Genomic DNA, 14,074 nt, shown 5'->3' with positions numbered 1-14,074 from the left:
ACAGGAAACGATAGCACCTCACATCGACCTCCGACTACGTTTACACAGCTTGGGAACCATCACCTAGATTCCCGCTATTGGGTAGAGCACCATGAGCGGACAAGTGTGCGCCAATAGCTTGAGGGGGGTGGCCAGAGTTGCACGCAACTCTGTAAAGACTCCCTCTCGCTCTTGGATGACAGAAGCACAGAACGTAAACCGAGTCAGTGTCCACACACAATCGCAACGATGCCTGGGATCCTGGAGCAACCGCCAGATCAGAGGACAGTGGAGGTCACACCAAGTGAAGAAGCGAGACTACGCGACCTCGAACTCGACCGTCTCCATGGCCGACTACAGAAAGAGTAGGTGAAAAGAGGGTTCCCTGGACACAACCGACTTCAGTCAGTAACAGCCCTCGTCTTCAAGGTGAATATGGCCCTGTAGCCGAGTACAATCGCCGCGTCAACTCCGGTGTCCTCAGAGACGACCAGCATCAGCGCAGTACGTTCTTGCAAACCCCACTGTCGCCCGAGGAAGAGCTAGACTAATCCTTTCAGCCATTATCGAATCGTTACAAGATCTGCATGACATGTTGGCCGACTACAACCCACCCATCGTCCAGGAGCCAACGATAGAGTCCCTGCAGCCCAAGAAGAGAGGCATATTCTCCTCAATCTTTGGCGGCGGTCAGAAGATGCAGTCCAGCCTGCAAATGCCCAGTGACTTGCCCAAAGGCTTGTACATGTATGGCGATGTCGGCAGCGGCAAGACCATGATGATGGACCTCTTCTACGACACCTTGCCCGAGAGCATCAAGAGAGCCACGCGCATTCACTTCCACAACTTCATGCAGGAGGTACACCGCGAGCTGCACAAAGTCAAGATGCAGCACGGCCAGGACATTGATGCCATTCCTTTTGTTGCCGCTCATATTGCCAAACGCAGCAGCGTGCTCTGCTTTGACGAGTTCCAGTGTACTGATGTGGCAGACGCCATGATCTTACGAAGACTGGTCGAGTCTCTAATGCACCATGGTACCGTCATCGTGACCACTAGCAACCGTCACCCCACCGAGCTGTACAAGAACGGTGTTCAGCGCGAATCTTTTGTCCCCTGCATCAACCTTCTCCAGCGCCAGTTGCGTGTTCTCAACCTCGATTCTCCAACCGACTACCGCAAGATTCCTCGCCCTCCATCGGGCGTATACCATTTCCCGCTCAACAAGGCTGCGAGCACACATATCACGCATTGGTTCAAGTACCTAGGCGATTTCGAGAAAGACCCTCCACACCCAGCCGAGCACTACGTTTGGGGAAGACCCATTCAAGTGCCTCGAGCGAGTGGAAAAGCTGCGCATTTCGAGTTTGACGAGCTGATCGGCCGTGCCACTGGTGCTGCCGACTACATCGAGCTGATGCGCAACTACGACGCTTTCATTGTGAGCAATGTTCCGCAGATGGACCACCGCAGCCGTGACAGAGCCCGTCGCTTTATCACATTCATAGATGCTGTTTACGAATCACATGCTAAACTCGTACTCACCTCTGCTGTACCGCTCACCGAGCTCTTCCTCTCGCGCGAGGAAGTCGACGCTGCAATGAAGCAAGCGGCAGCCAAGGGCGACGGTAATGCAGAAGCCGCGCTCAAGGATGGTTCAGACGTCGACGATGTCATGCGGCAAATGATGGATGACCTAGGCATGAACATGAACATGCTCAAGAAGAGCAACTTCTTCTCTGGCGATGAGGAAGCCTTTGCGTTTGCCCGTGCATTGTCACGTCTCTCTGAGATGGGCTCGCAGATGTGGGTGGAACGTGGCATGGGTCTCGAGAACAAGGGCGGCAAGAAGGAGAAGGAAGACTTTGCAAAGGTCAGGAGCAGGTGGAAGGAGGACAGCATGTAATGCTGTTGTGGTTCAAGAAGTCTGTTGCATACGATTTGATTCGCAGGATACATTTTCAACTGCAGAGTTTGTATATATACACACATTGCGAGTTGCGTTCGTTTTCTGCAAAGCCAGCGTTCAATCGAATGGAAATGAGAGGTAATACACTCATATCGAAATGTACACAATCGACTCAAGATTATGAAGATATGCCTTTGCAGAACTTTGCGTCCTCTTCCCGAACGCAACAGCAAAATGTGCTTTTTCTTGGTGACTGGCCTCAGAAATGTGTCATGTTGAGATCAAGTCCACAGCGTGGATCATTCTCTTCCTATTATAATAAAGATGCCTGAGCATCGTTCATCAACGGCCATAAAGGAGAAAGAAGAAGGCCAGAAAAATCTCCAGCAGCTTCACAAAGAAAAGCTGCTTTTCCTCCCAAGAGCCTCATTGGCCAAAACTCATGGCTTGTCGCCAAGACTTATGGCCAAGCAAAAGGCGTCCACCTATATAAGCCTTGCAAACCCTTCCACCCTCTCTTTCTCGATTCGTGCGGCGTCCGGGTATTATACAGTTTCCCCTGTTGCTGGTTTCTCTTTGACATTCGATTGTTGATTACGTGAGGAGCTGGCGTCAACCCGTGGACACAGATCAAAAATATTGCATACCTAGTCTTATTCAGCCACTTCCGACGGAGCCTATTATTTACATTGGCTCTGTTGGTGTGCTGATGGCTGGACATCTTCTTCCTCGACTTTGTAAACTTTTGTGAATATTCGATGCGTCTTGTGCTGCAACGAGGCTCAAGATGTGCTCTTGCTGGTCCATTTGTCTGCTAGACAAAAGTTCAGATACCAGGACTGAGTCTGGCGGGAAATGCAGCCTGCGGAACTCGAGTCTGCGAGAAGCGCAGGTGTCCATCACACTTGAGAGATCATGTTTGCTATGTAAACGCACCGAAATACCAACTACTTCTGCGAAACTCTGTTCAGTTCGTGAAATGCTTCTTCCTCGTGATGCTCGGCATTGTAATTTGATAATCTCTTGAGCATCAAAAATTCTTCTCTCCCTTCAGACAACCAATTCTAAGACCCAAGCTCACCATAAGCGATATGCCTGGACTCAAAGTTGTCGCATTGATCTCGGGGGGGAAAGACTCCTTCTTCTCTATACTCCATTGCCATGCAAACGGACATGAAGTCGTCGCCCTTGCAAACCTGTACCCAGCCGCTCAGGATGGCGAGCGATCTGAGGACATTGACAGCTACATGTACCAAACCATAGGCCACAGCGTCATCCCACTCTACGAACAAGCACTAGGACTTCCGCTATACAGACAGGAGATCCACGGTGGAGCTGCCGATAGAAACAAGAGCTATGCATCTCCAACCACCGCTCAGTCAAGCCAACAGGACGAAACGGAGAGTTTGGTGCCTTTGCTACGTAAAGTCATGGCTGCGCACCCCGAGGTCAATGCCGTCAGTACTGGAGCTATTCTCTCCGACTATCAACGTACGAGAGTGGAATCTGTTGCCATTAGATTGGGTCTGGTACCATTGTCGTATCTCTGGCAGTACCCTTTCTTACCGCCATATGCCGAGACTTCGCTGTTGGATGATATGGCTGCTGCTGGACAGGACGCTCGTATCATCAAGGTCGCTTCAGGAGGATTGGATGATGGGTTCTTGTGGGAAAATGTTGCCAGTTATCGCACCAAAACCAGACTTGTGAGAGCGATGGAGAGGTTCGGTATCATTGGGGATGGAGCTGCGCTTGGTGAAGGAGGAGAGTTTGAGACGCTTGCAATCGATGGACCATGGCCGTTGTGGAGGAACTCGATTCAAGTTGGGGATGATGATAGGGTGGTCGTCGCGGGAGAAGCAGGAGCTGCATCTTTGAAAATCAAGACAGCTCGTTTGGTGCCAAAGGAACCATCCTCGGACTTCTCGTTTGAGCAACTGCGGAAACCAACGACACTAGATGACAAATTTGCGGCTCTGGAATCTCGCATGAGCAACGGCTCTGGTGAGCTTCTGGATGTCTCTGACGAAGCAGCAGAGAAGACAGAAGCTCTCAGCTCAACCTTTGGATGGACGATTCAAAAAACAGACACGTGCACAATCATCTCAAACGCAATGGCAGAAGGAGCATCAGCAGGAGAGCAGATGACCAACATCATGAGCCGGTTGATCAACGATCACTCCGTCAAGCCTTCCTCAATCGCCTTTACCACCATCCTCCTACGAAACATGTCCGAATTCGGTGCAGTAAACCTGGCATACGGATCTCAATTCGCTACACCAAACCCACCTGCCAGAGTCACCATTGCCTGCGGTAGTGCACTACCAACCAACACCCACGTCTCTCTATCCGTCATGATCTTACATGATGACCTAGCAGCACAAAAGCAAGGTCTCCATGTGCAATCTCGCTCCTACTGGGCTCCTGCAAATATTGGTCCATACTCCCAAGCCATCATCACGCCTACTTCAGCTTCCTCACCTGCACTTCCCAAGCTCATCCATATTGCCGGCCAAATTCCTCTGCATCCACCAACTATGGAGTTCCCTTCGCAAGGGTCCTTAACGCCAGAAGCACACTTTACAGCCCAAACCATCCTTGCACTTCAGCATCTATGGCGTATAGCTCAAATCATGCAAACCGCCCATTTCCTCGGCGCTGTTGCCTTCATCAGTTCTGCTGCAACCACATCCGCATCTTCACGCGTAGCTTCCGCATTGCAGAGTTGGAAGTCAGCGCTTCAACCTCCCACCACCGAAGACGCAGAAGATGAACAAGACGATGGAAACTTTGATGTTTGGGATCAGAGACAATTTGGCAGTTCAGGGAATACGGTGACTTCTACACAACGAAAGGATATAGTGAATGTATCTGTGCCGCCTTGCTTTGTGGCTGAAGTGGAGAGTCTGCCTAGGGATGCGCCGATCGAGTGGGCGAGTATTGGTGTTGAAGGGTTCGAGGGTGGTGTTGAGACTAAAGGTGTGTTTGAGCTTCCTTTTTACTTATGTGGGTGTGTATTTGACTGACTTGAATGTAGAAATTAAAGAAGATGCCTGCACAAGACAGACCTTGACTATCAAGTCTGGACTCGAAGATGTGGTTCTGGCTGGCTGGATTGCGGTTAACAATGTCGACCTCTTGACTAAAATTGCTTTACCAGCGTCGCAGGTTTGCACTGTGTATACCACGCAGATCTTACCTGAGAGCTGGGTCAAGGAGAGACAGCCTACCATCATTCCTTGCTACAGACTCTGGAATGGCGAAGGGAAACAAGTAGCTGCTGTCGTGGCATACAGACAGCAGTAAGGGAAGCACATCAACATTGCAGACAACAGAGAATCAAGGGGTATATAACAAGGGTGTATTTCTCATCATTTCCTCTCCAACTCTTCGCTATTCTTCTTCCTCCGCTTTTGCCCCATCCTCTTTCCGATATGCATCTGCAAAGAGAAAAGAAGCGTACGTAAATATAAGAAACCATCATGTCCCGTAAAAGCGCCCCAAAAAAGGTTGTAGTGAAAAAAGGGTCGTTCGTGCAATTGTACAAACAAATTGGTGACTTTGCTTTTGTTTCTTTTTGGCCTCGGTCTGTCTGTCTGTTCCTGCCCAATGTTCTCAGCTCCTTTAGGTGGCCTTCTTGGCGAACTCGACGCGCAAGATAAGATGTCCGTAACCGTAGCCGTCCATCTTCTCGCATGCAATAGCGGCGTCTGATCGGTCGACGAAACTGACGAAAGCGAAGCCCTTGGCCTTGCCTGTTTCTCTGTCCTTTGCGAGGAAGACACGGGTGACGCGACCGAAGCGCTCGAACAGGGCGCGGAGCTCGTCTTCTTCGGCGAATTCGGAAACCTGGGATCAAATGTGTTAGTTGGTGGTGTATAGGCAGAGTCAAAAGAGTGTAAACTCACGTTGGTAACACGCAGAGTAGCCAGGTCGTCTCTCTCGAACTTGCCGCCCATTCTCTCGCCAGTAGCAGCACCGCCCTTGCGGAGATGCGGGGGCACGTAGGAAGAGCCACCGGGACCGGAAGCGCCTTGTGCAGGGCCGCCAGCAGCCAGGTTCTGAAGAGTGGCAGCGCCGACATCACCGTCGAGGTCGGCAAGACCAGCACCGGCCTCGCCCTCGGGGGCCATGGTGTTCTTGAAGGGACACTTTGTGGTGAAATGCTCGCCGGAACAAATACGACACTTGATCTTCATCTGCTTGAGCTGCTGCTGCTTCTGGTCCTCCTCGGCGGTGGGTTGCTCGGCGGCGCCAGACTTGAAGCCGACCTGGGGGCGGAAGATGATGTTCTCTCCAAGGGTGGTGGTGTCGGGTTGGGGGCCAGCGGGGCGGCCTGCCTCGAGACCCATCTTGGGCCATGCGCGGCGCTCGGCGACTCCAGCCTTCTCATATGTGCGCTTGGTGACCTTGCGGATGCGTTGTGTGCGCTTGACCTTCTTGCCGTCGTCGTTGAGGAAAATGGTGACAATGGTCTCGCTGCCGTCCTTGTTCTTTGTGTGCTGGGGCGGGGGGAGAGCGGTGGCGAGATCAGGCTCGTCGTCTTCGGCCCAGTCGGTGCGTCCTGGTTGGTTTGACATGATGGCGGTTGTGTGGTTGTGGTGAAAGAATTACTGGCCTTTTCCTCGTCCTAGCCTTGGGTGCTGCGTTGGTGTCTGTCGAAAATTAGCAAATGCTCGTGGCCCGAGCGCCGACCTGCTCACAGTCGTTCTTTCCTTAGTGCTCAAACCAACAGTCCAACACTTCACGTGCTGCCCGAGTCTGTTCTGTCTATTTGTCCTCCGACTTGCTCTGGTCCTTTCTGCAACCTCTGTCCATGCTCTCAGCTACTCAAGACGGGCGGCTGGAATACATGTCGACATCAACATTTACTCATCGCTTCCCTATCGCTAAACCCGTCACATGTATATGCTGATATATACACAATTGTTATGCGACCACAGTCTTCGTCCAGTCTACATGCTTGAGATCTTTCCGCGAACAACTCTTGTATCTCCAAGAATCCTGTGTACGCATGCTCCAGACATCGCGACGTCTGCAACAGATGTTAAGACGTGACACACTTCCCTTCGACACTGGACCGCGCACTGTAGTCAGGATATCATTTGACTTTTATTTCAAACACAACTCATGATCATAGTTCCTTCATTCATGGGATGATTCGTGAAGGGTGCGGTCGGTCTGTTCTTCCGTGTGCTTAATCCCGTACCTCTTGTCTATAACCATAACTACGTGTAAGCGGAATCGAACCCATCAAGATGCACAGTTGATTTTAGATTGGAGATGGCCTCATAGAGAGCCGACAACGTCACGACTCTCAGTGAATACTCCCTGTGTGATGTATGAACTGTGCATTTCTACAGCTATTCGCGTGACATCTGTTTGTACATGGAAAGAAGACAGGTCCTCAAGATTGCCGCTCAATCGCCAGTCGAAAACGCATCTTGCGTTCTCACATTCCCATCTCAGGCTCTTCGAACCAGATGTTGTGTGCAATCTGGAGTAAACATGGCAAACTAAATCAAGTGTGCACGATTGCATCTGCTGGTGTGAGATGGAGATAATTGAGGGCTGCTTCCCACCGGCTGCGACTTCCGCATGCCGAAAAGATCCCTGCAGGCCGCCCAAGACGTCAGTCACGTCACAAGATTCCTGCTGGCATCCACCTCCCACCAAGAATCCAACACTCTGGCGACCCGCATCAGCCATCAAGTGTTGGCAGTTCAAACCAGCCGCCAGCAGACTGCGTCATGCGAGGCAGCGAGAGATTGAGGTTTGCTGAGGGATGCGATGGATTTGTCTGTGCCGTACCTACCGAGTATATGTTATCTGCTTCCGCCATTTCCTTGCACTTTTGCTCGTTTTGCGATCGTCATTCTTTTTGCAAGCATCTCGAATACCATCATCCTTGTCACTTTTACACGAGAAAAGCTTAAAAAATACTCCGGTATCTGAGCCAAGAGGGAACTCACGATTACGTAGAGGCGCATTTGGGCTAAGGCTTGGTCGTATCACCAGTTCTCTCTTAAACCAGGCATCCATCATGGCCGACTTTGTGGTAGGTCTCTTGCTGCGTTTCTTCTCTTGTCACGATTCTCCCTCACCGTAATTGTCGAATATTCCATCCCGGACGACCTGCGAACCTGTCGCTCTAACACTGTCTGGCTTGAAAAGGAACTTGGAATCGAAGGCTTCGATAAGGTCGTCGACAAACACTTCGACAAAGGCTACGACAAGGGACACGAAAGATTACACAGACATCGACATAGAGACGAGCGCGAAGACAGCAACGACAGAAACAACATGGGCGACACACGTCAACGTGATCGCGGCTACGACAGTGCATCAGACGATAGCTACGACCAACGACCACGACGAAGAAGAGACGAACGAGACCAAAGATATCAGCGTGACGACCGCGGCGACAGGAGATTGCGACAACAAAACAATCGCGAGGATGAACGACCACGCCGTCTCTCACCTCCAGGACAAAGCTATCATCCTCGCGCCGTAGACCCAACATATGTACCATACCAATCTTCAAATGCGCGGCCAAGAGACACCGCACCACCTGCTCCCCAATACTACGACACTTCACCACGACCCCCCTCTCGTGATAACTACACACCCGCATCTTCAAATCGCGGTGGCCCCCAAGAAATGGCACGGTACTCACGAGCCCAAGACCGCTCGTCCTCTCATTCCCGCTCACGAAGACATCGCCGCCACTCCTCCTCGTCCTCACGTTCCCGCTCTCACTCCGCAGGTCGCGATTTCCACGACAGCCCCCTGATGGCCCTCGACAGCAGTACCCTAGGTCTGGGAGCCGGTCTCGCAGGTGCCCTCCTCGGCGGCTACATCGGCCGCGAAACCAGCGAGCGCCATCAAAATCGAGGCGCGGCTCTAGGAGCCATACTCGGCGGCATCGGCGCTAACATCCTGGAAAACAGAGTTAGAATCTATAGGGACGAAATGAAAGAAGAGCAGAGGGAGGCCAGGGAGAAGTGGGATGCGAAGCACAAGGAAACCAGGAAAGAGAGGCGAGGAAGGAGGATGGAGTCGCCGCAGAGGTGGTAGAACCATGGTGTTACGAAGACGTTTATGAAGAAGGTAATGGAAGATGATGAGAAAATGTAATGTTAAACGATTGTTGTGTGGAATTTCCTTGCTCCCCATACTAGTATTTTCTCTTATACGCATGTACTGCATGCTTGTTGACGAGTACGAGGCATGTACAGAATACGTAACTTATCCACATCAATCACGTCTGTTGACTCTCAGATGCTGTAGAAAAGACTCGCACAGTACCAACACCAATACAAATCCTCGATCAATCCTTGTACAGTGCAACATATCGATTCAGTGAGCTATAAAGACACGCAATCGCTCTCCTAGAAGATTTCCCGGGCGACTATGTCTGTGGGCAAACCTTTCTCCAGGGAACGCACGTACATTCTCATAGCGGCACGATCACTCGAGAGACAGAGAAAGAGAAGAAAGAGGATTGCAGGCGGCAGATCCGCCTCGCATCAGTTTCGCCCATTGTCTGCGAGTTGATTGCAAAGGAAATCTGAACTCTGATAGGAAAGTCAAAAAGGCCAGATAATGTACATTTCACACCATATAAACAAGATCAACGTTATAGCAAATCCCAAAATACACTTAGCAGGAGAAGACCTCGAACGTTCGTCTTTCTTTTTCTCGTTGGACTTGGAAAAGTAACAAGCAAAGCAACAAGCAGCCAGCCCCTGGTCAAAAGAGAACGAAGAAACAAAGCATATATACGCCCTTGTTACGCCATAGCTCTTTCCTCGGTTTGTGAACAGCAAGCAGAATGTAAGCAAAAAGGGAAAAGGAGATATTGAAAAGTGTGAGACAAAAATGCACAATAGATGGTAGAAAAAAGAAGAGGAAGAAGCATGTGAACGCCTCCCTCACGTTGTCTCGCGAGCCCGCCGCACTCCCCATTTTGGTCGCATGATAGATGTGGTAAAGATCAGGAAAAATTCCAAAAAAGAACGCCATAAGAATCCCTCGTCCCTCCAGTTCATCTGGTCGTGTGAGATCTTGGAAGAGCAACCAGCTGTAAATAAAGTTATCAAGAATGGAACATGTCAGTCCGGCCGTGACTGAGCGAGACATGGTCGTTTTCACTTCTTCTTGAGACCTGGACTGGGCTTCATACGTTGTGAAGGCGGTCCTTCCAGTCCTTCGTCACCTTCAAGCTTGACTTGTGAACGCCGACGCTTGCTGCTCAGGTTTGGGCTTGTCGACGCGGACTGATGAGCACTGTTGGGGTTGTTGCCCTGCTGCGAGTGCTGCGGCACCATCATTGGTGGACCCATGTGTGGGCTCGGGGAGTGATGCATCGGTCCCATCATGTGATTGGGAGCCATCAACGAGCCACCCGGCAAACCCGGGTGTGCAATGTGAGGTGAGCCATTCATAGCCATCATCTGTTGCCCGTTCAGGTGCTGCATCGGCAAGTTCATGTGGGGGACTGACGGCGAGGAGAAGTTAGGCGTTTGGCCAGGCAACTGCATGTGTGCCTGAATAGGTGTACCAGCACCCTGAGGCAGGGGCTGAACAATTCCGTTTCTCTGCAGAGCCATCTGCGCGTGGTTGGGTTGCATAGGGTTCATCTGGGGCTGGCCGAATTGTTGCTGTTCTTCCATCTGAGCGACCATCTGGTTCATGGCGTCATGTGGTCGGAGTTCGTTCTTCTGGGAGTATTCCATCAGGTCCTTCATGAAGAAGATGGTTTCCGCTACCTGGACCTGGTCAGTTCAGGTGGTCGTACAGCTGGAACTCTGAAACAAGCACATCTACCTCAAGGTATTGCATAACAGCGGGCGTAACGGCGTATTCGTTGACAGGGGCGGAGGGGAAGTCTTCGAGCTGAAGAGCGCCTTGTGCCTTTTGCATTGCCTTCTTAGCCGGAGTTTGTCTATGCATCTTGGGACTTTTGTTCATCAGGGGCGAGCCCTGGGCGACGACACGCGCAAGTTCGGAGCGCGGGATGAATTCCTCGGTTTTGGACACTTCGAATTCGAGAGATTCGAACTTGTCCATACCGCTAGGGAACGAGGCTGTCAGCTTGCCTTGCCAGATCAACTAGGCGAAAGTCAGTTTGTGTCAAGGCAGATTGTAGGGAGAGGATGTACTTGAGTGTTGTTCGCAAACCAGAAAATGTAGCGAGCACGAGCGCAAGTTACCCAATGAGCATTGTTGGGAGCAGGCATTTCTCTGACCCCCTCTAGCTGGAGTTGGATGTTTTGTACACCACTATCAAACCAAGTCCAGTAGTATCGTGCTAGCGAAGAGGCATTGATCATGAATTGCTTGGTCGATGAATTCGTGTTGTCAAGGACATGCTGTACCAGCCGGCCGTCCGGTGTCCAGAACTGGCTCACGAAATTTTGCCAATGGTCTTGGGAATTTGCCTCACGCGACTGTCACACTAGTCAGTTTCTTGGTCCGGATTACTCTAGGAACACTTACACTTGCATTGAAGGTGCTGAGATGGTCTGAGAACTGAATCAGCTTGAGGATGAATTGCCCATTGCTCGTGCGACCCGGTTGCTGCTGCTGCTGTTGCTGCTGTTGTTGTTGAGCAGCCATTGCCTGCTGTTGACGCATCATGTTCATGTTGTTCATATTCATCATCTGCTGACGTTGCTGTTGCTGCTGAGCCGTCTGCATCTGCTGCTGCTGTGCCTGCTGAGCTTGTTGCTGCGCCTGCTGTTGCTGTTGAGCATTCTGCGACTGGTTTTGGGATTGGGCAGAGCCCGGCTGCTGGGGAGTTTGCTGGTTGGGCTGTTGAGGCTGCGACGAGGGAGGTTGTTGAGGGAGCGGTTGTGCTTGCATTTGTGGTGTGGGATGGGCACTCGGGGGCTGAGGAGGCTGCTGTTGTTGCGCCTGTTGCGGCTGAGGCTGCTGTTGCTGAGGTTGCCCTTGAGGTGTCTGTTGCTGCTGAGGCTGAGGAGGTTGAGAGAGCTGTTGCGCCTGACCCTGACCTTCAGTGACAGAAGGGATTTGCGACTGGCTCCTCATCTGAGCCGGGGGCGGCTGTTGTGCAGTAGGCTGACCGTTCTGAGGAGCACTCTGATGGGAAGCCTGGGATGAGGCGTGCTGCATTGCCATGTGCTGAGCCATCGCCTGTTGCTGCATCTGGGGTGTTGCGGGCGCCTGAGGACCCTGGGGATGCGGCGTCTGCTGCTGCTGTTGCTGCTGGGCGTGTTGCTGTGCCTGGGCAGCTTGTGCGGCTTGCATCTGGCGCATCTGTTGGATCTGGATCATGTGCTGAGGCGGGAGATTGGCCATTTGCGCTTGTTGGAAGGCTGGATTTGCCTGCATCTGGGCAAATTGCTGAGGGCTCATGCCTGGATGACCGTTGATTCCCATGCCCATACCCATACCGTTCATCTGCTGTTGCTGTTGCTGAGCTTGTTGTTGCTGTTGTTGCTGGGCTTGTTGCGCTGCCATCATCTGTCGCTGACGAGCCATGTGTTGCTGCTGTTGCATCATCAATTGAGGATTGTTGGCCACTATGACAGGTAGTGTTAGCATCGGTACGACATGGATGGAAGGTCAAGAGGAAGACATACTTGCTTGCTGCATCTGCTGGTGGTGTTGCTGCATCATGTGGGTTTGGGGGTTGAGATGGCTCATGGCCATGGCGTTTGCACCGGGACCGCCCATAGACTGTTGCGGCATCATGCCACCACCCGGACCGGGACCCATACCGGGAGGCATATTCTGCTGGCCGGGTTGCATGCCCATCATGGCAGGTTGGCCCATGTGAGGAGCACCGGGACCCGAGACCCCAGGCATCTGCATCGGCTGGCCCATGTGCTGGGCGTTAGGAGGCATTCCTGGGTGGCCGTGGGGTACGCCTTGTTGCATGCCCGCCGGGTGCGGAGGAAAGGACATGCCTTGCATCATAATGGTCGAGAGTGAGCAAGCAGACGCGTAGTTTCAAGCGACGACGACAAGGACGAAGGCTGGTCAAGTCGACAAGGCGCGACGATGGACCGAGAGTGAAGAGAGCGCGACGAAAGGTGCGCTCAAATGCATGTATGAACACGAGATCGTCCGAGGGTGCTGTCGCTCTGGATGCGCAGACTTGGGCGCGATGGTACTCGTGGACGGACGCGCCTGATGCGAAGGTTGCTTCCCGTCTCTCCGTGAGCCCAACAGCGGACTAGACCAAGGCACACGTTAAGGCAGTGCCGTGTGCGTTGGCGTGATCGTGAGCGTCTTGAGTCGTGATCTGGCCGTGATGAGGGTGTCGAAGACTGAAAGACACGCCGAAGGACAAGTACGAGTACCAGAGTCGAGGGTGGTCCGGGGACCGTCTGCTTCACGGTGCCGGGAGTATGGACGGCCGAGCTAAACGTCTTCTCACCACTTCAAAAGCCCTCACTAATTCATGTACTGCTCTTTCGGACCGTCGATGGCCACTGCAGCTTTTGCGCGTACAAAGCCAGAGTTGCACCGTCGTGTGCGAAAACAGATCCAGCCTGGCACAAGATGCCTTGCGATTCGAGGGTCGCTCCTGCTCATTCGACCCTCACCTCAGATGCCCGTCGTGATTTGTCCGCTGATGGGGGCTCGTGCACTAACGAGCACTTTGCACTTGCTATCCAACACCATAACCAAGCTCCTACCCATCTGCATGCTCTCGTCCGTGTGCCCTCGACCACATCCTTTTCACCAAACCACATTCAAATATACAGCTGACGACTTTCTCAACGACAACTTGCTAGCATTGCATGCTTTGGTTGCGTGCTGATCCGACTACCACTGGTAGAACGACTAATTGAGCGCGCCAGCGAACACGCTGATACCAAACGCTTGGACGCGCTTTCCTTGGCGCGCGCGAGGTTCTGCCGAGCTCATTGATCGACGCCAGTATTTATTTGTGATCAAGCCGAATCTTTCTTGCAAGCAAATTCCTTCACCACCAAATCCCGCCGTCGTCCGTCGCTGCCAGACTCTCGCGCATCTGTTATGCCCGTCTGCGCGACATTCGGCGGCGCGTATATCATCTGTGAGTATTCTCTCGTTCTTTGCGCATCTCCCTTTTCCACAATCATCATCCGAATGATGACAACTATTACAATTATGTCTTCTTTTCCCAACAGATTCGACCATGACGAAGACTATCTGTTCGGGCAGCCGTCG

At 52.1% G+C, this 14,074-nt stretch overlaps 5 protein-coding genes across 5 annotated transcripts; 3 read left to right on the top strand and 2 right to left on the bottom strand.

Moving 5' to 3' along the window:
- Positions 1–228: 228 nt before the first annotated feature.
- Positions 229–1,885, top strand: M436DRAFT_83499 (uncharacterized protein; the record flags this gene model as incomplete). The annotated part of the gene is made up of 3 exons (XM_013570170.1): positions 229–344; positions 389–483; positions 540–1,885. The coding sequence occupies 3 exons, from the start codon at positions 229–231 to the stop codon at positions 1,883–1,885; spliced, it is 1,557 nt and encodes a 518-aa protein (XP_013425624.1).
- Positions 1,886–2,979: 1,094 nt separating this feature from the next.
- Positions 2,980–4,821, top strand: M436DRAFT_30746 (adenine nucleotide alpha hydrolases-like protein; the record flags this gene model as incomplete). The annotated part of the gene is made up of 1 exon (XM_013569943.1): positions 2,980–4,821. A coding segment is annotated over one exon (1,842 nt), but the record flags the coding sequence as incomplete, so codon positions are not given.
- Positions 4,822–5,512: 691 nt separating this feature from the next.
- M436DRAFT_74300 (translation initiation factor 3, RNA-binding subunit) lies at positions 5,513–6,468 on the bottom strand (the record flags this gene model as incomplete). Its single annotated transcript, XM_013570169.1, has 2 exons — positions 5,513–5,737; positions 5,797–6,468. 2 exons carry the CDS (start codon positions 6,466–6,468, stop codon positions 5,513–5,515), a joined length of 897 nt encoding a protein of 298 aa, XP_013425623.1.
- Positions 6,469–8,191: 1,723 nt separating this feature from the next.
- On the top strand, positions 8,192–8,965 carry M436DRAFT_51593 (uncharacterized protein; the record flags this gene model as incomplete). The annotated part of the gene is made up of 1 exon (XM_013570086.1): positions 8,192–8,965. One exon carries the CDS (start codon positions 8,192–8,194, stop codon positions 8,963–8,965), a length of 774 nt encoding a protein of 257 aa, XP_013425540.1.
- Positions 8,966–10,038: 1,073 nt separating this feature from the next.
- Positions 10,039–12,832, bottom strand: M436DRAFT_51242 (uncharacterized protein; the record flags this gene model as incomplete). The annotated part of the gene is made up of 5 exons (XM_013570029.1): positions 10,039–10,659; positions 10,706–11,002; positions 11,053–11,340; positions 11,390–12,435; positions 12,496–12,832. 5 exons carry the CDS (start codon positions 12,830–12,832, stop codon positions 10,039–10,041), a joined length of 2,589 nt encoding a protein of 862 aa, XP_013425483.1.
- Between the last annotated feature and the right edge of the window lie 1,242 nt (positions 12,833–14,074).

Source organism: Aureobasidium namibiae, assembly GCF_000721765.1.
Source record: "Aureobasidium namibiae CBS 147.97 unplaced genomic scaffold scaffold_13, whole genome shotgun sequence".
NCBI classification, from domain to species: Eukaryota; Fungi; Ascomycota; class Dothideomycetes; order Dothideales; family Saccotheciaceae; genus Aureobasidium; species Aureobasidium namibiae.
The sequence above is the reverse complement of the archived record's forward strand: the minus strand, read 5'-3'. Positions and strand labels throughout refer to the sequence as shown.